The sequence below is a fragment of the Pezoporus flaviventris genome, unplaced genomic scaffold, assembly GCF_033815535.1.
Source record: "Pezoporus flaviventris isolate CSIRO_AGI_PZ_B2104156 unplaced genomic scaffold, CSIRO_AGI_Pfla_v1 ptg000007l, whole genome shotgun sequence".
NCBI classification, from domain to species: domain Eukaryota; kingdom Metazoa; phylum Chordata; class Aves; order Psittaciformes; family Psittacidae; genus Pezoporus; species Pezoporus flaviventris.
The window spans coordinates 51,790,285-51,812,396 of record NW_026892555.1 but is presented as its reverse complement, the minus strand read 5'-3'; the positions used below and the strand labels follow the sequence as shown (position 1 = coordinate 51,812,396).

The following is a 22,112-nucleotide window of genomic DNA, read 5'->3' as shown; positions in this document are numbered from 1 at the left end:
TTTGCTGGTCTACCTTCAAATTTCATTCCCGAGTAATGACTTCCATGCCAATGACACAAGCTAGCACTCTCCTTCTTACTGACCTTGGGAAGACAAGGAAAGAAAAGACTTTTTTCGTTAAAGGTGACAGTGTCATTGTAGGACATAATGCAATAAAACAACAGCCTGTAGAGAGTATGAGGAACCATGGCATTAACATTTTATTAGTTGATATCTAAGAAGTAGTAAGGGACATAGGTTTATTTAGTATTTCAATCTAGTTTCTCAATGATTACTCAATACTGACTGGATGATGCCACTTCAAAATGGTGTAACTCTGAGGAAGGATTTAACTATTTCTTGTTTCCTTGTAAATATCCTCTTAAATATGCAGCCAAGTCTGTTTGGCTTGTAAATGCTTTTGTCCTGCAGCTGTTTTGGTTTACTGTCTGGTACGCATCTGGCAGCAAAACAAGCAACAAAAAAGAAAATTACACCCCATCACTCAGAAAGAAGACAAAGACATTCTACCACAGCATAGTGTAACATCTGCAAAGAAGACATTTCTCAACACCAAATAGAAACCAACACACAGAAGTTACTAAAATGACAATGAAAGGCTAATATGCATGGAAATCCTTTTTGTCAGAAACAGACGAGATCTGCAAGAGTATATATGGAGAAGATCCCAGAAGGAAAATCCTAGACCACAGGTGCTGTGGAGGCTAATGAAATATGGGGAAGATGAAGACAGGCCAATTTAGCTTTTAGCTTTTGGTGACTAATGAGTAGTGTGAACCAGGACAGTGAACCTTCCTGCTGTGTTTTCACTCCTGGTTAGTCACTCCAACACCTTTCTGGGCTCCCAGACAATGAAAGGCAGAGCAATTTTTCTTTCACAGCAAATTCACAAGTACCAAATAACACCATTAACTTCTTATGGGATTTTACAACTCTTTGGACTACCACACTTCCTCACCCATATTAAAAGACATTGAGAAAGAGAACTGACTTGACTATGAAAGTCTAGGTTCTCCACGATTAATAAAATGCAAGAGATATATTATGAAAAGCCAACACTATAGATTTAGCACAGATTTTCATTAGACTCTGTGTCTGGCAAGACACAGCAGGAAAAAACAGGCTCCCAAGAATGTCCACAAAAGGAAAATAAACTCAGTATTAAAAAGGAAGAATCATGTGACCAAAACTTTAACCTGTTGGCAATATTTTTAACCCAAGAGGCAATAATGTAGTGATTGGAAACACCTACAAGAGGTTAAGCGATGCTCAAACAGCACTGCTCAGGTGAATCTATTTACAACAAAATATGAAAATACCGACAAATCTGATAGGATATTAATGGATGAGCACCTGAGCACTAGGACCACACTAGACATTTCTTGTGTTACTAAAAAAACAGTGTAAGTTATAAAGAAAGGGAAAATAAGTTTTAATATTTGGATCCCATATTAAGGATGTGCATTCCTCTCTAAATACTCAGAATGGCAGTTATATGCGTAGCTGGAAGTGAAAGATGTGATTAACCAAGAGTAGCATATCTTGCAGTGCTCATACTGGACAGTAACCTTTCATTTAATGTTGAGGTTAATTTCCCTTTCTAAGGGTCACTAACGATCTTATGCTTGATTTAACTGTTGATTCTCTTTAATCATAGCAAAAAAACATTTCAAGTAATGCCTGTCTGAATGCAGCTAATTTAATCATATGACCTTTTCCATCTTATTTTCACCCTATGGCTACCTGACTTCTAATCAGACAGCAAATGATTAGACTCTAAGTGGTACAGTATGCTCAGTTATTTTATTTATGCATTTCTGAAAATGAAGAGATGCTAAATAATTGTATTATTCTGGTTTACTGCTTTCATACCTTTATCCAAGGAACCTACTACTGCAGTATCTGGGCTTTAACTAATGACTTTGTTTTGTTTTGTTTTATTTGTTTTGTCAAAAGAGTAATCCACATGCCCAGGAGTTCAAGCAGTAAAGCTCTGATGCTGATTACTCCTGCTGTGGGAAAGGAGGCGCAGCTCTGCAGCCACTGAAGTGTCAAAGCAGCTAGTGTCAGAGAAAACACTTTACACCTCCCCTGGTGCTTTTGCAGGGGCTACTCATAAGACAACATGTGTTTCTGCAAGTATATGTATGTGGCTAATTCTGCCTTAGCTGGTGATATCTCAGTCTTTGATTTTAAGGTACCAGTATTCCAACAACATGTATTTTCAGGCAGTGGTGGCTTTCTATTTAGAAACACAAGATCAAATTTTCTCAGATACAAGTGATGATAAAGGAAGCATGAAGAACTCTGATTATCAGACCTCCAGCAGCCCTGAAACCACTGCTCTGCAGCAGTTAATGGCAATCAAAATTTAACTAATGTGAAGAATATGGCACCCAAAGGTTTAAGAACTTTCATCAGAAAGCTGGTGGCAGAAACCAGACCTCTTCATTCGCACGCTCTTCCCATAACCTATTTGGAAGCTTATTTAAAAACCAATTTCTATTATTAGATTTTTATGCTAGGAAGATCTACAAAAAAGAAGTGAACACAGGATTTCTGAAAGGATTATTTCAAAGAACTGCAAAGTTAGTCCATTCTGGTATGAAAGGTATCGGAGAGGTATTAAAATTAAAAAACCTCCAGAAACTGTGGGGAAAATGTAGCCGTACAAAGACAGACTTTCACTGAATGGCCAAGTTTTTATCTGCCACCACAGCTCCATCACTCAGCAGCTAATTTCTCTTCTATTGCATAGCAATATTTAGAAGTAATCAAAACCTGCTTTAATCAGCTATTATTGGGATCTGAGAGAGGGCAATAACGTTGCCTTGCCAGAACTATATCTCTCTTTAATAGCAAAATGTACAACTGGGCTACAGATAATTTTCAGAAGTCAGTATGCAGGACAAAAAAATGACCCTTAGGAAATCAAATCCACATTCTACCCATGTCTACCTTGCAGCTTTACATATTTATATGAAACACAGTAAACCAGCTAATTCATTACACAACACAGGACAGTGATTTATTAGTTGTGCTGTGAAAAGATCTGGAGACTCAAATTTTAGTCTCACGTAGTTAGGTTTTGCAGCATCCTAGCAATTCTGTCTAGTTGAAAACAGCATCTGACTCCATGCAGAACACATTCCTCTATTTATCAGGCAGAGAAAAGATGGATCCCTATTCTTTAACCTTTAATTAGTACTTAGCTACATTATGCACGCTGAGGGCAAGATTAGCCTTAAATGCTTCCAGCAGCACTGTACACTTACTAGTAACCTTTGCACGTAGAAAGCATGTATTTCACCCAGAGCCAGCAAGTGGAAAAATATGTAGCAGAGGGGGTTGGACAGCATATAACTAAACTCACTTTGCATATTAGGTGAGTGACTAAAGTAGAAACCATTACTCTCTGTCTGCAAAGCAACTCCCAAGGTTGTTGCAGGCAGAACCACAGAGTATGTCTTGCAATACCAGGTATATGCTGCATACGACAAGTGAAAAATAGGCTTTTTGTTATGGCAGGGTGAAGACATCCAAATACAGGACCAGATTCTGCAAGGTGCTGAAGTCAATGGGAATTGAGGGCATTCAGCACTTAAATAAATTCACACAGCAGGGTATCAGAATGGTCTTTGTTTTAGATGTTTTACGCAATCAGATTTAAGTGTTTATGCTGAGTTTGTTTTACTCATTTGATGTTGGCTTTATCATTCCAAGATGTTAAAGCAGTGAAGCTTTCCACTATCTAGTCAAATTACCAGATGTACATATGACATTTTCTTTAAGGATATGATTTTAGGGAGCATGCTGATTTCGTTACATTATATGATGAGGGAAAAATATAATCTTGAAAATCTCAATTTATACAAGGCAATCAGAACCCAAACAACTAAAGCAGTATGTTCTACTGAATCTTTCTGTGTTTTTTTTCATGGATATGTCAGCACTTTGTAAATCTGAATACATCTATGGACTCATACTATCCTGAGTTACAAATATTTTTTGTGAACAGTGCTTTCTACTTCTGGACTCCATGTAATTGAAAAGTCAGCTAATAACAATGCTTAAAAATTAATTTATTTCAGGTATGCTATAAAAACCGTAATCAGCTATAAATCCTTTTGCCCTATTTGCATTTACTGAATTTGTCTTAATTGTACTTTGAGCCAACACTGTGCCCTTGTGGCTAAGAAGGCCAATGGCATCCTGGGGTGTATTAGAAGGGGGGTGGTTAGTAGGTCGAGAGAGGTCCTCCTTCCCCTCTACTCTGCCCTGGTGAGACCGCATCTGGAGTATTGTGTCCAGTTCTGGGCCCCTCAGTTCAAGAAGGACAGGGAGCTGCTGGAGAGAGTCCAGCGCAGGGCAACTAAGATGATTAAGGGAGTGGAGCATCTCCCTTATGAGGAAAGACTGAGGGAGCTGGGTCTCTATAGTTTGGAGAAGAGGAGACTGAGGGGTGACCTTATCAGTGTCTATAAATATATAAAGGGGGAGTGTCACGAGGACGGAGCCAGGCTCTACTCAGTGGCAAACAATGATAGGACAAGGGGTAATGGGTACAAACTGGAACACAAGAGGTTCCACTTAAACTTGAGAAGAAACTTCTTCTCAGTGAGGGTGACGGAACACTGGAACAGGCTGCCCAGGGAGGTTGTGGAGTCTCCTTCCCTGGAGACATTCAAAACTCGCCTGGACGCATTCCTGTGTACCATTATCTAGGTGTTCCTGCTCCGGCAGGGGGATTGGACTAGATGATCTTTCGAGGTCCCTTCCAATCTCTAACATACTGTGATACTGTGATACTGCCTAATTATGAATCTCAGACTAGAGGGGAACTTACAAGAAGCAATGATGCAGAAAGCAGAGGACAGTTTATTCCACTTCATGGATTTACAACTTTCTACTACTGCAAACTGTTTGGAACAGACTCTATTTGTGAGGTCATTAACATGTAAACAGTGTCACACTGAAGACACATGACAATGACCTACCATGCTAATGAAAAGTGATATTGAGTTTACTAATTCAGATAAGGGTACACAGATTGCCTTTTCTCTAAAGCGCAAAGGCCTGTCACAGAAATAAATGCACGGTCCTTGTTGCAATTAATTTGAATCTTGTTCTTTTAAAGCTTTACTTGTAGATTTAATTAAAGCTTTCATGCAGCACACACTTTCAGAAAGTATCTATGTTTAATGGCTTTTTCTCCTAAATTAAAGAAGCGAGTGAAGGTTATGATTCAAAGAACAACAGGCAATCATAAAATGAAAAGCTATTCTTAATACAGTAAGCATTACGTTGTTTTGACATAAGTAAATACACAGTACTGTGGCTATTGAAGTACGCTTCCTATAATTGTTATACTGTAACTTCCATGATGACATCATTTTCAGTCGCTTAAGATAAATTTTTTCTTCTTTGAATGTAAAATATTGCAGGCTAAATTTCAACATAGAGGTGAATATTTTTAAAGCCAAAATTGTTTATTAAAATTATTTTTTAATGAGACAAAATGAGAAAACCAGCAATCCCCTATGAAAATATCTCACGTAGACATATATCTCAGTCTTTTCTTAATTTTACTGTGTTAAATGTTCCCACAGAGTAAATCTATCTAAGAAATAATCACTTTAGTAAATATCAAGAATAAAAAGAATTAGAAAAAAAAAGGTTGCAGAGTACATAAGGATATTCTGATGCTCTCAGGTTTGCCTTTCCTTCCCTTCTATAGGTTCTGAGGAGAGAGATGGCAGGATGTGGAACAAAACCAATGGCTAGGCATCCTGCCTAGTCTCAGGTGAAAAAGCAAAGTATAGAGAATGAAAATAGAGCAATTTTAAGGAAGTTGTTTTCAGGACAGGACAGACATATAGTAGCTGGGTGGGGAGGGGGAGCAGGGGAGCAAAAGAGGCTAAAGGAAAGGAGAAGTAAGTAAAAGGAGGAGCAGAGGAAGAGAGATGAAAAAGGAAATGGTCAGTAGGACAAGAAGGCAGGCTTAAGAGCTGGACACACACATTAATGCTAAAAGAGAAAAAGAAACTAGAAGGAAGACATTAACAGCAGGATCAAAGCTGTAAGATAAAACCCTTTGTGGACCAAGAACTGGACAACACACTTCTATGAATGTACAGTACTCCTGACTCAAAAGAGGTTTACAGGGCTTTGGGTTCCAGCAAAAGGCAGCTGAAACTGCAGTAACCTACTGAGCAAAAGGAATAGATCAGCTTTTGCTGAGAGTCTGTATTAGGACTCAATATGCAAACAATATACCTCATTTTTTTTTTTTTTTTAAGCATACAGTCTACTAACATCCTTACGTGTTTCTCTTTTTTTTTTTCTTAGTTTAAAATATCTTCTCTAATCTTAATTTGGGAAATATAAAAATGCAGATGTGACTCTTCCCTATTTGGTAAGCAGAAACTAAAGTTCTACCAGCAGTAACACCTGCATGTTACAGCTAAGGATCAGGGCCTTATACTATCCCGTATCATAAACATTACAATCTTACCATAAAAACCTCAGTAAATTCAAAACCTTCAATATTTCATCGGCTTCTGAAAATACACTGTAAGCCATGAATCTAGTAGTCCCTTTGAAGTGACACTTCCATAGACAGTTACTAAATAGAACCATAAGCTGCAAGATACATTCCGCTATACCTAAAGCACAATCCAATACACATCTTTAAGCAAACTATCTACCTAGCACACCTAAATCAGTATTTGCTGCAGTCAATAGACATGCATTATCATACTCAATATGAACATGTTGGCCAATTCCATACTGGAAGGTCTACTTTTTGCTTCTGACATCACCATGCAGGAGGAAAGTATGCTATCACCATACAATAGGTGATAAAGGAGTGGCATAACTGCTCTAAACCAGCTGATCCTCTCATTCATATACAAATGTGAAATACACAGGTTAAGTGGATGCTTTGCTTTTCTTTTGCTTCAGACAAGCCAGAGATGCCTCTGGTAGCTCTTATATCTTCATGATCAGGGAATGAGAAATGAGGAGAGAACCTAACTCCCTCTGCAGGTGAACTGAGTACAATTTAGTTACCCCTAGACATTTTGTTCAGTGTCTCACCAAGGGATCTCAGATCAAATGCATAAGTGATCCTGTGCTCCAGCTGCTAGAAGACAAAAAACACGTGCTTCTTTGTGTTCACCAGCTCAGTACTTACAGGACCAAATAGCTTATGACACAAGCCCTACAAAACTCTGCTCTGCTCCAACTGCTACCTCTTCATTTGGATCACTGCTGCTCTCTGGTTGGCACAGGAACTGACTTCTGACAGTCCGACAGATTTCTCTCTGTAGCATATACTAAAATAATAATAATAACAACAATAATAAAATCTTTCTTGCACACTTGTAAGTGAAATAAACCCATGCTTCTGCTATCTATGATAAGCCTTGTAAAAGATTTTCTTCTGCAACAGGGTCTCTGGGACTAATAAAATGCTAGGCTTTGCAGGATTTATAAGCACACAACACTGTTCGTTCTTCTGTTTCCTTGCTTGATTAGTTTTTGTGAGGCTCAATTTCACAGCTGATGCAATCTTCCTACCTACATTTTACATGTGGGCTATTGCTCTGAATTTCAGAGGAACCCTGATCAGACAGAATCCTTTCACAGACTCTCACAATGGAGGCAGAGGGCTTGAGTGACCAGGAGGGGCAGAAGAAAGCAACTGAGGAATGGTTCCCTATGCTCCCATGACAGAGTCAGGTAATTCATTGCGGCAAAACAATGACCAAGAAAAATGACAGAAAGAAAATTTGGAAATGAATGATGATTTAGGTCAGCTAGACAATACAGAAAACAAATGGCCACTGTTCTTCCCTCCAGGGATCTGGCAGTCTAGACTTTAAGGGAGCTCAAGGAATACTGCAGATAAGAACTGAAATGAAAAGGAGCTGAAAGGAGCCAAGATTAGAACATTTTCATTGTGAAATTAAGAGTGAACACTGACAGATGCTACCTTGAGGTGGATTATCATTAACCTGGCCATAAACCCTGCAGATAGGCTCAGCAAAGGCATTTCAGCTGAAGCATCTCCCATGGGATTCAGGGGTCAGAGAAAAGATTACAGATAAGAAGCTCAAGCAAAACCATAATCAGTCAATAGAAGTTATTGCAATACTACTGACTACAACTCCTCAGTGCCCTCTCCTGACATCACTCAAGGGACACAAACATCTCTTTACAGTTCTTATCTGTATCACAGAAGTCATTAAGCCTGTGGTTTACTGGAGCAAAGACGTCTGGCTAAATTCTACCCATTTTTCTTCAAGCATTTTTTCTACTGCATGTCCTCCTTGATTCCAGGTGAAATACAATGCAACATTCACCTTATTCTTTGCAGTCCCAACCTTTACAGACATCTGTCGATCAGTTCAATATTTAATTAAGCCATTTTGAAAACTATCACTTCATTCTTGTAGAAAAAATACAGGCCTTTAGCAACATAAATTCTGAAGTGAGTTTTAGTCTTAATATGCTTAATAACTTCTTTACTGTTAACACAACTACAGTCACACAAAGTGTGATAGCAAGTTTGGGGTTTAGAGAAAATAAATTTCCAATGCCATTACTCCTCCTGTACAATAAATGCTAATACTAAAATAAGGAAAGGTTCTGTTTTCTATTTGAAGATTTAAAATCATAGAATCTGAAGTCAGTTTTCAGCTATCCATGTATACAGAAATGCAACTTCAGAGTAAAAAAACACATGAATTGCACCTTTTTCCTGTGGTAAAAGTCTTAAAAAAAGTGACTGAAAAATATTACCTTAGACCCTCTTTGAAACTATAATTCAACAATGATGGTAGATAATGGCAGAATCTCAGTGCCTAGAATGACTACTCTTGACAGTAAGCATGACTTATTTGGGAATGAAATTTTTTAGGAAGCTACAATGTCAACAGGCTAACTGAGAAATAATTCAATTCACAATTTTATAGAGAAGACAGTCCACCCTGGTAAACTGCTAACATTAACCGAACAAGACTCAGTATAGGACAGAAATACTCAAATACAAAGGTAACTTCTTTTATACACATAACTACTCCTCTGTTCTCTTCCCGTCCCAAATATATGTATTACGTCTTAGTGTTATATACAATAAAGGTAGGCTATCAGGCTTATCCTACAAGAGTATATGGAATCCACAATTTCTAAAAGCAATTTCAGTATTCAATTCAAATCCCTGTATATTAGTTTAGAAAAGCAAGACAAAGCTTTTATTAACACGGAAGGAATGAAGACCCCTCTAGATTGAATATGTACTTATTTTTCCTACATTTATAATGGTTCCCTCACTAAATGTCTGGCACCTTCACAAAACAAGCAGTGTAAACTGAAACTACCTCTCTCTATGGACAGAAAAATCTCCAAATCCCAGCTCATTTGTGAATTTATTGCTTGACACTGAGGGACCAAGGACAGTAACTGAGTGTGACTGTGGGACCAGCATAGCAATCAACCACTTCTAATACTTCACCTCACTCTCTCTGTAGTATCCATTTACTTTAAAAAGCCCAAACTTGTAGGACATTACAGATTATGGTTTCTCACTCAACACACTGGGCTAATGTGGTCTTAAAAAGTCTGGGTAACTTAAAAAATTACTATGGGTCTTCTACATGTAGGTATTGTAAAAGTAACTTGTAGTGAGTAACTAAACATGCCCAGGAAAGATGAACTAAAGCAGAGCTATTTCTCCACATGAATGACCTGATTCCCGTTGCATCTCAAGAAAGCTATTTCACATAGTCAGATCACTGCCTTGGGGGACTCACGCATGTCAGAAAGAGCTAGTATAATAAAAATAATAATAATGTAATAATAATAAAAAAGTATTTATTTACTGGTGGTCTGAGTGTTCAGGATTATATACAGGGTTTTTTTCAACAGAGTAATGGGAATGTAAGCCTTAGCTGTAAAACAATGCAGTCAGATCCAAAAGGAATCAGTGTATCAATGACTTCAGGCATATTTTTAAAACTATGTGGTGTATTTTAATTAAAAATAACATTCTAATTAGGAGATTGCTCCGTATCTCCACATGAAGGCTAGATATTGTACCTCTGTACTCAAAGCATAAGGCACACAGCCCACAAATGCATTTTTCAGTCATGGCAATTTTGTAAGATACCCTCCTTGCCATTTTCAGCGTTGCGCATTGTCTGAAGATTTCAATGTTGGCATTCTAGACTTTGCCAGATGCAACAAAACTCACGGGATAGCCCCAAATCATTTAAGTCTAGCTTAAAGACAATTACAGAAATTCACGTCTATTTTGGGTTACATGATTCTGTGGTACAAATCTATGTATCTATGCATATTTAAAGATTCAGAAGAGAACACAGGCATAGTCTAACAGATCAAACACATCAAACAGTTCAAACACACTCATGTTTTTCTTTTCAGTGCTCTCCTCCATCTGTAAGATGCAAACCGATGAGCTTTTTCTAGTTCCAGGGGCAGCTGCAGTTGAGCATACAAGATTGATTCTCAGCTCTCTCACTGTTTTCAAATTAATACAGAAGTTTTAAACACAATGACTGCATATTTCCGGGAATTATCCAGAAATCACTGTTTGGAGTTTCAACACCACTGATATTTTGGAAATTCTACTGACTTTGATTATTTGTGTCATTTTGCAGATTTGCTAACCTCTGCCTTCTGCCATAAGTACTTGATCAGTCACAATGACACTGGAGAAATGAACCACAAATTAAGTTTCTGTACAGAGCTCCAGAAGCCAGCATTGAAAATCTGTTAGCAAAGCAACAGACACATAGATAACTAAACTGAGAACAGACTCTCAGGCTCCTGAGCTCAAGTCAGATACACAAGACAAGTGTACTTCAACTGGGCCCCAAACTATCAAATTCTCATGAAAAGAAGGTTATGTTTTTAATCACTTTTATATGAAAAAGCTTGATGCTTGTAGAATTAATTTTGCTATAGGAAGAATTTTGTCCACTTTTGAATCATATGCAAAATACCAGGCAACAGAATCTCTAACCCTATACAGTCCATTTTAGTAATGTTTCAACATTGCATTAGGCTTCTGAATCGAGATTTCCATGTAGACAACAAACCTGTGATGCACTTCTGTCATAAGTCACGTAATTAGATAATTAGTATGGGACAGACAATATCAGATTTCATCTGATCTGTTAAGATCTCAACATGATTACTATTTTATCAGAATACTGGCAACATTTGTTTCCTATTTCCCTACTTCTCCTTTCACAAGTTGAAGTGACTTGTGAAAAGGAACAAAAATAGAATAACATTATGCATCTAACTGCTGTGCAGTTTATTGTTGCATAAGTATTTAATATCAATAATAATCAGAATATACCATTTCGATATCAAGTTCAAATTGAGGTACAGTATTGAAAGCTACCTTCACAACTTTGTATTTTAATTGGGCGTACATCCTACTCGCAGCAATGTATTGAAGCCTTTTCTTCAAAGCAATTTATAATAGCTACAATCTGTAACTATCTGCCCCAAAATTTGGGGTAAACTGAATTCCTCAAATTCTCCATCAGGTGCCAGTGCCTTGAGTAAACTCAGATGGTCCAAGCATTCATTTTGTTTCTCTGATGCTTGAATTTGCATGAATCTACCTGTTAGGTCCTGAGTAATGATTAATGATTTCCAAGGGCAGAACCCTTCTCAAAATGAAAATCTCAAATACATAAGTTAATGACCACAGTGGTGCTCATTGTCACCTGAACAACAGGCTTATCTAGTTCATTTAACCATAATTACACAATAAACTACTAATGTACTTTTCCTTCTCCGGTCTTTGTTGAATGGGTTTTGCCCATCAGAAAACATGTCAGGAGAAAGCACTCATACCAGTGCTGGCTGCCATGCTGAGAACACCAGTCATTACAAGTGTTGCTAATGACACCATCTCTATTCTTCATTTTTCTCACCTGAAATCGACTGCAAAGTCAAAAGACCTGCTGCAGAGTTAATGAGCACTATTACATTTGCTCTAATATGAAGAACAAAAGAACTCACAGAGGACTAACTATGGCCAGACAGACAGCCCCCCCCCCCCCCCCAAATCTGCTGCCTGACTGAGGTGAAAGGTAAAAAATGTGCCAGTTCTCAGGAAAGTAGGAGTGGGAAGAAAGATGCTGGCAAAGGCACTTAAACCTATTAAAAAGAAGTATAATTCTCAACAGCAATACTCAACTCCTTTTCTGTAATGTCTCTTGACTGGCTAACTGGTAAGCACAAGATAAAATGGAAATAAGCCTCTGCCAAATCTGCACAGCTGTAGGCTCACCTCTGATGATTCAGCAGCAGCTCTAGGAACTGCCAACTTTTTCTTTTTTAATTTTAATTTAGGATGGATCTAGAAGTGGCAGAGATAGCAGTCTACTAGGGGAAAGGAGCCCACAGCACATAAGGAAAGCAGCACACAAGACAATAGTAACTATTTCAGTGCATAGATGCTTGCTTGGATGTTACAGCTTGCATTTACAATGACTAATCAGCAAATTTGAATATGATACTCAATATAGAAGTGGTAAATTAGCAGTGGCAGAGTACTTCAAATGTTTCTCAAAATACAGAACATTTTATAACTGGTACCAACTTCCTCAGCTAAAAATAAAACTGTAATAAATTCTGCATTCATCTAAGATTTCCACCAATTTCAGTGAAATTGGGAGGTGCATAAACAGGTGGAGAATTTGGTCCAAAATATTTCCTCCTAGAGGGGGCCAACCTTGTCTGCTCTTTCCAGGGCTTGTTCTTCCCTTCTTTTGCCAGACAGTGAGCAAAACAATACAGTTAAGATCACACAATTTCTTTCGGAAGAGTTAATGTACCCAAACTACAAAGTCACACAATTTGTATCACACTAACAAAAAGACAGATCCTTTCTTGAAGCCACTGTGAAAGTATTTCAAATAATCAGAGAAGCCCTAAACCATCAACTATTAACAGGATGTATGATTGCAAAACTCATGACAAAACCAGTCTATAAAAACATTTCAAATCACATATTTTCCATAGTGGGCGAAAATGACAAAAAAAGATAGAATCCAATTTCTTTGAATAATGAAACAGTGTTTCATTTAATGTTTGGGTTTTTTTTTTAGAATTTTAATCTTTTAAATATTAATTTAAGTATATTTACTTATTAAAACTTACTACATTATACTCTTTTGACATTATAAAGAACTACATTTAAATGGTCCCAAATGGGTTATTTTTTTTCCTTTTTAAGGCCTATTTCATGGAAATATGGTCTTTCCATCTTGGGAACAGAAACAAATTTTGAAATACTGTACCTGTGGAAGAGAGAATTTTTTTCTGACCTTCGCATTAATACAGTGGTTTAAAGAACACTTAAAAAATTGCACTGTGTCAAATAATGTAATATGAAATCTGAATTACTAAGTAACTGAGTAGTTTTAATGTATTCAGAAATCTTACAGAATTTCAGCTAAGAGGTTTAAATTTTAGTTGCTCTAATTTATTTCAAGCATGCCTCTGCTTACCAAGTTTTCAAGTTAGAAAACGTCTACTAATTTTCCATAAATTCCATAAATTAATACTTTATGCTTTTTCAAAATATTAATTGAAAATAATATTTTAAAAGTTTGAAGGGCAACTAGAAATGAATAAAAATTTACTGAAATTTGTTCCTTTCAAGAGCATGGCATTACCATATATACCTGAAAACTTGTACTACAATCCGTCTCATGCAAGTGACACCCCATCTTCTTTAGAGTATATAAAAATACCTCCTAGTTTCCCATCACTTTTAAATCTGAGCTTTAAAAAACAGAGGTATCTACTGGACAGCTGATTTTTCTAGTTGCCAACAAGATTAAGCTTAAATGAATCACATTTTGTGACTAAGACCCCTAATATTTTGCTAATCCAAAGCTATCATGTACTCCTTGTACCTGGAAAGTGAGAAAAGCCTCAGAAAGGGAATTGCTAAATTCACAGAAGAACCTGTTTCATTCATCACCTGCTGACAGCATGGAATGAAACAAAGGCTTTGGGTAAATAAAGAATCATATAATGGTATTACTAAGGACTGTATCAAAATGAATCGTTATTACTTACTGAAAGTTTTGCTTCATCTTGCCCTCATTTTTTTAGTGCTCTCTCCTTTGAAATTCACTCCAGTAATGGCAACTCATAATGTTTATGAATAATCATTATTCATGAACAAGTAATAATATGTACGCAGCAACAAATGGAAATGCTTGTACATGTCTAACCAATGCTATATTTTTCACAGAACAGATGAGAAAGAAACCACTAAATATATTCTAAATATAGTTACTTAGGCATGAAAATTTCTCACAGACATGGTAGTTATATTTATACTTACTATGTTTTGATTAAGAAAATTCATTACATAATGATATTCAAAGGACTCTAATGCACAGCAAGAGGCAAAAAAAATGCTATAAAGCTTAATATTTCATTACAATACTGACCATGTTGTTTTTGTTTTTGCTAAAACTTTTACGAAGTTTGTTTTTATAAAGGAACTGTCAAGATTTGCATTCACTACTTATGCATGAAACAACATGGCAGAAAGTGCATGTCTGATGACAAAGAAATTACTTACAGGTAGTAAGTGTAGGAGTGATAGCTTCTTCTGCCATGATGGTGGAAGGATTAGGCAGTGGTGGGAAAGATGAAATGGAAGGAAAGAAAAGCCAAATATTAATGTATGAAAAATCAAGATGAAACTGAGACCAGAACTGGTGACACAAGTGAAAGGTAGCAAGAATGCATATCTTAGCATATCATGCAGCGCCTGGAACAGACAGATGACATATCTAACCTCCATTGAACATTAAGCAATACAATACATAATGCACGTTCAAATTGAATCAACTTAAAGTAAACCCACTGTCTAAGTAATGCGATGTATTTAATGCTCATTTATCTCTGCATACAAACACTCCCAACTGAAGTGATAAAATGCTTCCGATTACACCTCAACAAGACCCCACCTGCAGTACTATGATCAGCTCTGGGGCCTGCAGCACAAGGAGGTGGACCTGCTCAAGGAAGTACAGAGAAGGGCCACAAAGATGATCAGAGGGCTGGAGCACCTCTCGGTGCTGAGAGAGTTGGGCTTGCTCAGCCTGGAGAAGAGAAGACTCTGGGGACACCTAGCACCACATCTTGAGAAGTATGGACCCAGCCAGTCTCTCCTGCATCACCTCTTGCACAGCCTGATCCTCCACTCAGACATGCCCTGCATAAGCACAAAGTACAGAAGCCCTCAAGCTACACTGTTCTGCTTTACATCTCTTTCTCTCTCTCTCTCACTTACAAGTCCACTACAAGCAGAACTGCAACCCTTCAAAAGGGGCAAGTTCCAACCCAAATGAATTCCATATATTGACTGCAATTAAAAAGAGGCAGGAGATTTTAAAACATATCTGAGCATAATGTCAAGTACCATTCACATGTTGGTAAGATAAAAGACTGAAAGTAATTTTGTAATTATTACAGCACATACGTACAGCCCTTTGACTACAGAGGAAACATGTAAACAGGCCTTGCAAAGGACTATAACTAACGTTAACTTGCCTCTAGCTACATGCTTCAGGCAACTCTTTGAAAACTAGGCTTTCATCAATTTTTCTCTCTCATCTTCTTTGTGTGAAGATGCTGTTAGAAATATTTCCCAGTTTTTATTCCCATTTTTCTAGTGCAAACAGTATTGTTCAAACACAAGAGGCTAGATACTTAATATTTAATCATTTGGCACATCTGCAAAAAGGCACACCTGTTAGGGTTGAGTTTTAAAAGACAACTAAGAACAGACTAATGGGAAAGATGCAAACCAGTTATATGCTTCTACCAGCACATATATCCCATTGCCTTCAGTAAGGAGCAAAGAATCAGGTCCTATCAAAGCAGATCAACTTACCTGCTCTATTAGCAAGGGGCTGTTTTCTTGTTCAGTCATAATTATATCCCCCACTGCCCCCCCCTTCTTCTCAGAATAACTCATTCTCTCACTTTCATTTATTATCTCATAACACTGCCAACATTGTTTCTTGCCATATGTTGCCATGACAGAGATTTAATGTAATTAGTACAAATGTTCTCATACTTCTAAAAGATGTGAAATAATGTGAGAAACAACAATAAATACAATTTATCAGTGGAGCACTGCTGGTACTTATATGCAGAATTCTGCCAAATATGTTATAGAGAAAAATTATTCCTTATGAAAAAATGCTGAAAATCCAGGAGCTTTAATTTGTGTAAATGCCCCATTAAAAAATTGTATGCGATGAGGAAAATTAAGTCTCAAGATCCACGTATTTTTATATTGTTACAGTTGTGAGATTTTCCGTATGAAAGTCCTTGAAAAAAAGCACTGTGTTTTTGGACTCTCAAGAATACCTGACACCACATAAAAAACAGGTAAAAAGAATAAATTAAAATCCTACAGAAACAGTAGGTTTCAGACTTCCAAATTCTTGGGCCACATGAAAAATCACCATTCCTAACTGAAAAAGATCTAACTTTTTTAAGAAATATGGACAAGTTCCATTTTACTTACTCCATGATGTATACAAACTTTCTCTCTATGTATGAAATGTCTTTTTCTCTTAAAGAGAGTGACCCAAAAACATTGGACAATCTTTGCCCAATTTTCTTCTGTGAGTGGCTCTTCAGACATATCCCACTAGAAAGGTTGTCTTATGCCAATGAACTCTTTCTGTGCATAGGGATAATATAAGGCACTTTTATATCCTTCAGGACTGAAGACATAAATAAATTTCATAAGTATCACTTGTACAACAAGGCCCCACTATGAAATTTATCAAAACCAACCCAACTGGCTGCAGGAGGACTATACTACTTAAAGCGTAAACTTCTGGAACTGTGTAATTACTGCAGCAATTTCTTTCATTCTCTCTCTTTTGCAGTTAGCCTAGAGGGAACAAGAGGTTCAGGGGTAGCACTGGGAGAAGATTGTAGCTTTCCTTTAGACCTGTTATCTCCAATTTCTATCCTAACTGCTTTAAATTGTTGGCAAAGGTGTATAACTGAACAGCTTGATTTGCAATCAGGGAATGGTACCAGTGTATTCCCAGACCAGCTCCACTGAGCGCAAAAGCCTACCTTATAATTCTGAGAACTAGGGTCTCGGAGTTAAACAGATGCCACAATTACACATATCAGAATCTACTGGAAGGCTCAGGCACAGAGACGGCTGAAAACAGAAACTAAAGACAGGCAAAAGAAGAGAATCTTTTCTCATGGAGAAATGCAGCGATCAGAAGAGCTCTAGTCTACAACTGAAGCAGAAGCCAATATAATTAAATTTTAATAACTGCTTCCTTACTTCAATCCCACTGCAGCAGCAAGATGGTCTCCCTGAAAGAAACAGCTGCCTCAAAAACACAAATACTATTAAGCGAACCTTGGACCAACAAATCTAATTTCTCGACTTCTGCATATTTTTTAAATTTAGCTGAAATAGAATATATATATATATATATAAAAAAAAAGAGAAAGAAAAGAGTAAAGTAGTGAGGTTCTGATTTTTTCCAAGTGTTGATTTAATTGCTATTGCTTTTCCAAAGGTTGTGGGAACATTTTCACCCCTTTACTTTAAGTTGACCAAAAGGTGAACTTACTTGCTGCGTTTTATTTTTTGTGTTTTATAAAGTCCTATGCAGGTGTATCAAAGACTGGCAGAGATCAAGGACCTTGCCTGACATTTAATATTCAGGATCAGATTCAAAATCCACTTTATTGTGGAGCAATATTGTGGTAACACATGCATTGGTTTCCACTGATTTTGTGTGACCTCCTATGGGAGAGATTCAGTACACAGCTGATGAGAGGAAAGCCTACTGGCATTTTTCTGACTTCACAGAGAAGAATCACCTCATTGATATGACTATACTGGTATCAGGAATAGCTTGCAGGTTCCTAGTCTACATTACATGACATCTTTATGCAGGAATATGGTTGAATGGATAAAGAAAAGATAAGAACAGAACAGACAAAGAACTCTGAACAATCAAGTGGTGAGAAAACTAGGAAAGCACTAATCACTAAAAGTCTTCCACTAGCCTTCCACTGACCCAGGTGACAAGCACACAAATCTGCTTTATTTTAGTCAAAGACTGAGTGTCCACACACAAAATGTTTTAGTGTACATGGTGTTCCTACCCTCACTAGTGATTCCATACCATACCTTGAGGCCACCTAATCTCTTTGTGACCCAATTTATAGTATAACTAATTCAGAATACCACTAATACCACTACATAGTGAAATTAATAATAATAATGAGTATTGATTTGCAGAACTTCTCTACCTACTGCTCTGATAGTTGACCATATCCAAAGCATGTCTGTACTGCACTGAAAGCTCTGCTTTGAATGCTGGTCTTGCCTATTTGGCTACTGAATTAAAAGTCAAAGAGGCTGATCTGTGCAAACCTATGGTGCCTGGCATCAACCCTGCAAAGAATGGTTGCTGGATAAAATGAGGTGACTACTAAAGGATTATATTGGACAAAGTCATGGTTATCACATACAGTAAACCCGCCTTCCAAATCTCTTGACAACAGAAAGCAATGGTTTGAAATTAAGTTAATTAAGCACTGTGAAGCCCCAGAGACAGAATAAATTTAATCTACTGGTGAGATCCGGAGATCAGGTCTACAATTTCCATGAAATGAGTAACAGACAGTATATGCCTTGGGATATGCCTTGGGATAGAGGAGTGTGAATGGTATAGTACTGTAGCCAACTCCAAGCAAGAAAAGTTTCAGAACATGTAGACCCAGCACAGTGAAACCTTGCACCGCAGCCCAGCACGTAATAATGGAGAGAGTAAAGTGGCTCCCAGGGGAAAGGTGCCACTGAATTATAAGGTGCTATTTTATTTTTCACTCTGATCTTTACTCCAGTAAAATGCCTGATAAAGTAAATGAAGTAAAATGATCAAGTACAGTAGTCAAATGACACGCTAGCTTGATAAGACTGTTTCAAAAAGTAGCACTTAAAGTACCATAAAACTGCAAAACCACTACAGTTATAATAAGCTTGGAGAATGATTTATACATTTTCTTCAAATCCATAATGCATACACTGTAACTGAACCAAGGTGAAACCATAGAGGCTCTCAGCAGCACAGTGAATAAATGCACTAATAACAAATGATTGAATAATTGGTTCATCTTTTGCTTAAGTCATGAGTATAACTGTATTCAGGACCTTCTATGCTACAGCATCTGCTTTAGAGGTCTGGGACACAATATAGCAACCTCCTGAAACACTCATTAAAGCCTAGTCACATCCTGTTACACAGATGAACCATTCTTACTTTTTAATATTCATTTCAACTCGTTTCAGTTTGTTTTGTTGAAGGCTGCAGCATCATTCTGGGATATGTTTAAGTTATTGGTACCATTCTTTTTGTACTATGCAATGAAAATGTTTGCATTTGGTAACAGAGTTCCTGGACTTGTACTTTTAATAGTTTTATCTCCGTCAAAAGCAGATTATTTCAAACCTCAAAGAAGCTCACAAAATGCACTTTTCTTCTAACAACAGAAATACTATGAATAATAATTACTGTGCTGTGGTAGACAGAAGGAATCAAGTATTCTTCTGCATTAATATGCAAACACATAGCATGTGAGCCTTCCTGTGTCTAACAATTAGATTATCAAAGAGCTATTCCCTAGAGAATGAAGCAGGAGCTGGTATAGCATCCATTTAGCCAGAGACCCTGACACCTTATTTACTGTGAAACTTTTTGGATCATTTTACAATGCTTTCCCTTCAAGATTAAGAAGAACTTGTCTCCCCCAGGTGAATACATTCTGCCTCTGATGCAAACACTTAAGGAGAGACTCAGAGCTGGAAGAGAGAGAGGGATGAGTCCTGACCAGGGAATTATGAGAAGGATTGGCCAGACAATGTGAGAAGCCTTCCTTCCTCCCTGCACGACAAGTGCTGTGTCTGGCCCTAAGGAGGAGTTTGGGAGTTCAACTGTTAAAATTGAAGGTATGAATGACACAAGAAATCAGAAGTGGGAAGAAAAAAGAACTGCAAAGTCAGAACAGATTTTAACTCGGCTACACTGTACTTTATTGAGAAGATTTGGTTACTGCATCAATTTCATTGCTGCAGCCAGACTAACCCTGGGGCTTAAGACTCAATCTCTTCTCTGTGGTAGCTTTTGACTGTTTTACCTGCCTCTTGTCATGACCTGTCCCTCAGCCTTGGCCACAGCTCACCTTTCTCTGCAAAGAGCCCTTCTATCTCATGGCCCAGCTTCTTTCTTCAAGGAGAGTGAAAAGCAGCTACTTTTGTTGCCTGCCCAGAGGCACTGTCAGGCAGCTGCCTCCTTAGCTATGCACCTCTTCTGTTCAAATTCTGGAAGAATTTCAGGCATCTCAGGGGTTTGGGCTATCTCAGACCTGCCAAACTAGTTAACGTACAGTTAAATCACATTTTGTTGGGATGAGCAAAATCAGACCGAGATTGCTAACAAAGGAAGAATACGGGATAGTACAGAGTGCATAGCAAAGAGGTGAGGTGTTAAGGGACAGTAAGGCAGACAGGGAAGGAGAATTTGTGACTCAGCCCCTTTACACAGCCCTCACACATTCCCAAAACCTATCTCTACAGCTGCTCAGGATAAAACCAAAGAACTTAATTCTATTTGCTAATTAATTTCTTCCAATGTAGATTTAGCTCCTATGATCACATGGATTTTCTTCTTACTCAGGCCACCTCTCTAGCTATGAGGCATTTTCCCCTTTATTATTTTTCCTTTTACAGTGTTGAGAAAGGCAATCAGGTTTAGAAACCTTACACTTCTAATGTTGTACTAGTTTTCAAATGTTATCAAAACAAAACAATCTCAGTCCATGTGTGTGTTGAACCAGCATTTGGAAACAGTCAGCAGCCTTGCAATGTTCTCATATTTTTTTCAGGGAATGACATTTATGCAGAAAATAGAGACCCCATTCTTAGCACAAATTACCTTAGAACTAGTTTCGGTTTGATTGAGGATTTCTTTTACATTCAAGAATGAAACTATATCTAATATTCTGTTGAATAGAGTGGAGATTCACACTTTTAGGATAGAGATACTGTTCTATGATTAGAGTCCATCATGCAGTACTAATGCATAAAGTGCTAGAACCATTAACCTTTGGCAGTTTTTCTTCTATAACAAAGCCACAAACATTAATTCACAGAAAATGCGGTGGGATGAAACAGATAACTGTGGTTTTGTGAAAACTCAACAGAGCTTTGGGGTGGGAAGGAGCAGTACTTCCTAAACTCTGTGGCAAAGGGCATGAAGGTGGCTGGATACTTTTGCCAATATCAAACTGAGAACTGCTGTAGGAGATGCTGTGATATGAATACATACATAGAAAACATCTACTAATTGCTCACCTCTTCTTCATTACCAGCACGACCCCCAGAAAAATAATGACGAACAGCAAGATGCCTGCAATCACTCCAGCGATTTTAACGGTATGGTCAGTCTGCTTCTCAGGCTCTGGGTCTGGTTTTCGAGTGGCAGCCCCTATGGAATCAGTCAAAGGAAAAAAGGAGAAAAATAATAAGGATGTTATTCTTTCGATGTTTATCATTTAACCTACCGATGTCATTAGTCTTATCCAGAGCCAACAGATATCAGTGCCTGGTCTTTTAAGAAAAAAAATGCTGCTTCCATATGCGTTGATAAGAATATAATTCTTCATATTGTTCCATTACATTTTGCAAGAGCACAACACAGGTGGGATACCTCTGCCAGCCCTGAACCTTTTATAAGAACCTCTTCACAGATTCAGAAATTTCTGTATTTTTTATTATCTGTGCTGGCTCCGCTTTCTTTCTGCCATTTAGAAACTTGCTAACAACACAATAACCAGCCTAAGCCTTTATCCAAATTTGATTTGCTGGAACATTTTCCTCAATTATTTTTCATAAATGAAGCTGTAATTCCATAACATATTAGCTTAAACACCTGGAAAAGTGAGATAAGCTCATTTTCCATGCGTTTTACCCACAATTGTTT

General features: G+C 37.6%; 1 protein-coding gene across 12 annotated transcripts in view; it reads right to left on the bottom strand.

Annotated features, from left to right (window-relative positions):
* PTPRM (protein tyrosine phosphatase receptor type M) overlaps nucleotides 1-22,112 on the bottom strand; it is a 472,285-nt gene that overhangs the window by 135,598 nt on the left and 314,575 nt on the right. For 6 of the 12 annotated variants that reach the window (XM_061448768.1, XM_061448769.1, XM_061448772.1 and 3 more), the window contains 2 exons: nucleotides 21,485-21,617; nucleotides 14,648-14,677 (listed from right to left, as the gene is read on the bottom strand). In XM_061448768.1, coding sequence (XP_061304752.1) covers nucleotides 14,648-14,677; nucleotides 21,485-21,617 — 163 coding nt within the window. The remainder of the gene's footprint in view (nucleotides 1-14,647; nucleotides 14,678-21,484; nucleotides 21,618-22,112) is intronic. The other 6 variants (XM_061448771.1, XM_061448773.1, XM_061448774.1 and 3 more) reach the window with 1 other exon arrangement.